General features: G+C 42.1%; 1 protein-coding gene and 1 non-coding gene across 2 annotated transcripts; one reads left to right on the top strand and one right to left on the bottom strand.

Moving 5' to 3' along the window:
* The first annotated feature begins 923 nt into the window (after positions 1–923).
* On the top strand, positions 924–3,647 carry LOC141901818 (uncharacterized). The gene is made up of 2 exons (XM_074789308.1): positions 924–1,095; positions 1,930–3,647. Exons 1-2 carry the CDS (start codon positions 957–959, stop codon positions 3,336–3,338), a joined length of 1,548 nt encoding a protein of 515 aa, XP_074645409.1. The 5' UTR covers positions 924–956; the 3' UTR covers positions 3,339–3,647.
* Positions 3,648–3,972: 325 nt separating this feature from the next.
* Positions 3,973–4,054, bottom strand: Trnas-aga (transfer RNA serine (anticodon AGA)). The gene has a single exon. It is a non-coding gene; the product is annotated as a tRNA-Ser (tRNA).
* Between the last annotated feature and the right edge of the window lie 1,670 nt (positions 4,055–5,724).

Here is a 5,724-nt window from a genome sequence, read left to right on the forward strand (position 1 = left end):
AGGATATGATGAAATTGGCGAAACGGGAGATTTTCGCCTGTGCAACAACGGCCGGGAATTTTAAGTTACATCAAGTTACGTTAGATGGCGCACCTGAGCTTCGTGGTTCCAAAATTCAGATACTATCAAAACTGATATACTAAAAGCCCCAAATTTCGTAACAAAAATACCCCCCCCCCCGTAAGTCTAGTGTACCGGCATTGTAAATAGTTCGTATATTGAAAGTAACTTTGTTATGTTTTTGAATATCCATTTTTCTCCATTGTATACGATACATGTAAACAAATAATGTTTCCCTCCACATGGCCTACCATAATTCGATATACTCCTACGATGAAATTGGAGGAGAGTATTTTCTTTGCTCGTCGTTCATCGCGTATTTACGGAAGCCCGTTGGTGACATACGAGATAATTTTGTTCATGATTTCGACCTATTATGTTGGAATTCGTTTTAATTAGGTCGAAATTCGTGTTGTTATCTAGCTCAAAATTCGAGTGTGCAAAGGCGGATTTAGGAGTTGGACCCGGTGGACTGGTCCTTTCCTTTCAAAATTCAAATGCCCTCAAAAAAGCATCGTATTTTTCTGGCAAAGAAAATTTATGAAAGACTAAAAAGTAACTCCCTGACAAGGGTCAGAAAAGCCCCTTTTCGTCCTATATTCATTATAACGAGGGCCACCAGAGCCCACAGGTTTCACACACGCAGCCCTCGCATTGCCAAATCTGCCCTTTCTTAAATTATGTGCCCATTCCAATTTTTCAGGAGCACCCCTTTCAAAAAATCCTAGATCTGTCCTCGGTGTGTTATGTGTTATGCAGGAAACTATACGTATTATGTAATAACCGATTAATTTTTATATGCTGACATATATTGAGGTCCCGGTGAACATAAACAAGACAACATTATCAGTGCGTGATTAACATTACAAAGCGCAGTATATGCACCCCCAGTAATAATGGAGTGTTTGGCGCTGGTGCTAGCGTGTCTGGTTTCTCCTGTAATCTGGTTCCTTTTGCTACGATTGAATTTTCGAAGATCGAAGGAAATCAACAAACGGGAACTGGCAGATGCTATCAGTCGGGTGACAGCGACAGGTATGTACGTACGTAGGCCTCCTACGTCATCGGCGTTGAAGGTAATCATCGGTTGTCGGGTTGGGCGGGGTTCCCATGACTTCCGCCTACACGGCGACATTTATATCTATAGTAACAGGGCGGAACCGAGGGGGGAGGGGGTATTTGAGAGTAAATAGATTAATAATGAATAAATTCCACCCGACACTATAAATGACGAAAGTCCACGTACTTCTCAAAGCACCCCAGAACCCCCATTCGTCGGAACTCGCCAGGACGCAAACCACGGCTGTGCCTTTTCAGGGGAACCTCCCCCTTCTTTCAGTCTGGATCTGCCACCGAGTAATCACCTGTTAGTGTCAAACCGTCGTTCCCACTCATAGGGGTAACCTAGACCAGCCTTGCGAGCTACGAAGAAGCAAAAGGTTTTGAACGGGAGCGCTTATGCCGGTTGCGACTGCATGGGAGAGACCGCTCGCAACGAATTTACATGACCGACTTACGAAAATCGTCTCTCCGCCCACTCCATCAGGGCCCGATCTAGGGGCAGACTTTGACAGGCGCACAAAGAAATGGAAAGGGCATACAGAAAGGGCAATATATCCACGCGAGGGCAACGCCAAGTCGAGGGTCTTGTCTTGCAAAATTAAAAGTTCCAGTGCATTTTTATACAATTTCCAGATACTTTTTGACGGACATCAAAGAGAATATTAGCTGAATCTTGGTTTCAAAAGGGCACGATAAACTTGCGACTGGAACACGTGTTACCTGTGCTCCCGCCTGTAATGATTCCGCCCCTGCCGACAAGCCCATACGTACAATATTATAAAAAAGAATCCATTATCATATTTTCAGGTAGATTCGCTCGAGAACTGGCTTGTCACGAAATCGGAATCCTGAACGAAAATGACGCAGCCACCGGTCATTCTTGGGCGATATTTTCCTTCGTCAGCGAGGTCGACTTGCCGGTTACAACGGTGCAAACGTCTTTACGTCACATCTATCGACGTCATCCGATATTACGAGCGAAAATTTCCAAAATCGTAACCAGCAAAAACACCGTCATGAAATTCATCGAAGAAATGGAAGAAGAAACGATCGTTTTTCGACAATCGGCAGCGACTGATTATCGAACGTTGGCAGACGAGGATTTGGTGACGGTATTCGACGAGAATGGACCTTTATGGAAAATAACGATGCTCCAATCGGTCAAAGCAGAAAATGACGATGAAAGTAAAAAATACACATTCGTGGCGGTCGGCTTACATTTGATCTTTGACGGGACAAGCGTCGTGACATTCGTAAAAGATTTCATCAAAATACTCGACTATCATCTTAGTAATGAAAAGTCAGTTACTGACGTGGAAAGCGTTCCTTTAAAACCTAGCCGAGATTATTACATGGAGTCTGATATTAAACTGACTATGCGGGATAGAGTGCGGTTCTATATGAACGGGCTTTATCGTCATTTCCGGCCCAAACCGGCCGTAGATCTTACAAGCAAATTAAACCTGGTTCCCGAGGAGAACTGCGGACACGGAGAATTGAAAAGAACCATCGAATACATCGAAATTGATTTCGACGAGGCTGAGACGGCGCAAATGGTGGCGGCCACAAGAGCGAAAGGTTTACGCGTGAACGCTCCGATCGTGACAATAGCGGCGACGGCCTTGACGAAGATGCTGGAAGAAAAACAGATACCAGCGATTCAAAACGTTATCGTACAAGTGATCGCCAATCTCAGATATCCGAGGATTTGTACCGATATAACTAAACGCGATTTAGGAGACTACACTACGAGAAATGTCTACAATATAGATATCCCGATCCCGGCCGAATCAGATCGGTCAACATTTTGGGAAGTGGCTAGGAACACCCAACGAGAGATCGAACATCAATTAAATGATTTGAATCTTTTGTTCGAAAGTTGCAAAACCGCTAAACTGATATCTCGCGATCCGATTGCAAGAAGTCCGCCTTATATCGCTGATCTGATCGTCACAAATTGGGGTTCTTTCGACGTGTTGAAAAACGCGAATCTCGAACGACCGATTCGCGATGCTAGGATTCATTTATTCTACAATAACTTCGATACTAGGGTATCTCCGTTTACGATAATCGTGGCGACGATTGACGGCAGGTTGTCGTTTAACGTTCAATACCAAACTGATGACGTCGGTCGCGATTTTGCGCTGAAATACGCAGAAATGATTCGTAAGTTATTTCTGGAATGTTGCCACCAGGGGGACGCGACGCGCTTATGAACGATCGTTCATTGTACCTATTTAGTCTTCAATTTGTCTTATATCTATATCTTGGTGACTGCCAGTTTTGACTTCTCGAACACGTGGACAGAATTTCATCGTGTATCTCGATGCATTGGTTTGTGCGGTATTTGCTGGAGTTTCGGAGGCGGCATTAAGATTAAGCCCAACACACACGGCATCTCATTAGCCTGATCGAAAAATTGATATAAATTATTCAATATTAAGAAATGATTTTATATTATTACTCTTTCATTTATGTACTGTTGCTTTTATAAATGGTTGTAATTCTATCAGAAAAATAATCATCAATGATAGTAAGTGTATGTGTGTCTTAGTCGATTTTGACAACTGAACGAAGGCCACTTTCGGACTTAAGTCTCGACCATGGAACTGGCCCCCTGCTCACAGCACATTATTCAGTTTGGTTTGGTACCTCATTTACTCGAACAGGCCATATACGTAACTCAAAGTCATCTTCATGTTGAATAAGGCCATGGACGAAATGGCTCCTATTGCAAAAAAGTCTAAGGCCATTCGTTCTGACCTTTCCACATGCTGGTAGATGTCGTTTGACTTGTTTTGAATTGGTGTCTCTTGCAAACCCACCACACCTGGCGAATAGAAAAAAGTTCGTTGTCGGCAGGATTCGAACCTGCGCGGGAAGATCCCAATGGATTTCTAGTCCATCGCCTTAACCACTCGGCCACGACAACTGCTTGGCCGTAATGTTTTGACTTGATTACTACTCTTATCATATGATAAGAGTATTTTGTTTTCATATGACGCAAACTGTAGGTATCAACGGAGTCACGCCACCGATTTCAGAACCGTTCACATTGGCCCAAACCCAACGCAGACGATGCACAGAACCAGGGAAACACAGAAACATGGAATGACACATGTTTGGTCTCGGAAACCTTGTCTGACGAAACAATGTTTCTTGTTTCTCGTTTAAAAGCTCGGTGAAGCTCGGAAACCTGTTTCTGTCTCCTGCCACAGTAAACCGGGTGCGCAGGTACATGCGCAGCTTTGCCGCACGAAAACTTGCGGCACCAATCAGATTGCTCGTTATAATTGCTGAGGTAAATTTCGCGGAAGAACTATAAATGGGAAAACCCGGGTTAAAATGAAACGGGATACCTGATTGGATGATAATGACATCATCTAAGCTGCGCGTGTAGCTGCGCACTCGGTCTAGTGTGGCAGGGCTCTACTAGTTATATGTCGCAATAGTGTATATCGCGTTCCTTTTTGTATATTTGATATACGAAAATTCGGATTCCCAATAACTCTTATCGTTCCGATATTCTTAAAACTCTTTTCGATTTCGTAATATTGTGGGACTTATATTTTAATGCTATTATATCTCTGACGTTGGCAGCTTCTCTAGTGAAGATTAATTTGGAAATTTGAACGAAATTTACAGTAAATTAACACTACATTATCACTTTACTGTTAATTTGTAAAACTCTATGACGCTGGAGACGACAAGAATAGTAGTATCTTTTGTATTTGTGCATTTCAATGTCTGGATAGTAGATTTACAAACTAGAATTATTCATTTTCAAATATCTAATTTTCCAGTTAGATGAATTTTTGTGAAATATACCTATTGACCAAGATTACTTTTTGAAAGTGTGCTAATGAAAAATTTCTGGTATTGGTAGTTTTTCAATCAGAATATCTGAATGAAGTGTGGATGATTGCTTTTTGAATGCACGCTGATGTAATGTCTAATGTGTAGTGTTTTAAGTTCATTTTCAATGAAAAATGTCTCGGGCGAAGTCCTGAACGCATGAGGATGATCAGTTTCTGGAAGTGTGTTGCTAAGACGTTTTCTGTTTGATGTTTGTTGTGCATTGAGGCCTCCGGTGAGGTTTTGAATACATGTAAAATGTGGAAGATCAGTTTTTGAAAGTGTGTCGATAAAATGTCCGATGTTTGTAGGTAGTGTTCAACTGAATGTCTAGGATGAAACCCAGAATACATGTGTAGTGTAGACGATAAGTTTTTAATAGTGGGCTAAACACGTGTTCATTTCCAATCAAAAAATGTTCAAATAAATCATCTAATCCGGAATGTCCCGAGCATATGGTTACACCCTTTTATTGGTCACATGATTGGAAGGCCCCTGAAACGTCCATTCTGTCGCGGTGCATCGTGGAGATCGCGTGATTACTACACTCACGTTTAGGCCCCACCAGGGGACGTTGAATGCTGAAATTACGAAGCTATGAAAATGAACATCTTTCTTAAATATCCTATGTAGTACTTCCATATTGGGACCTATGGATGTTTTGTGACCACAATGATTTGCATATCTGATGATTATGACATCTCTGACGTATAAATCAAATTCGTTTTCGTTAATTAAAGCGGACGT

This window comes from Tubulanus polymorphus, chromosome 3 (assembly GCF_964204645.1).
Source record: "Tubulanus polymorphus chromosome 3, tnTubPoly1.2, whole genome shotgun sequence".
In the NCBI taxonomy this organism is placed as follows: domain Eukaryota; kingdom Metazoa; phylum Nemertea; class Palaeonemertea; order Tubulaniformes; family Tubulanidae; genus Tubulanus; species Tubulanus polymorphus.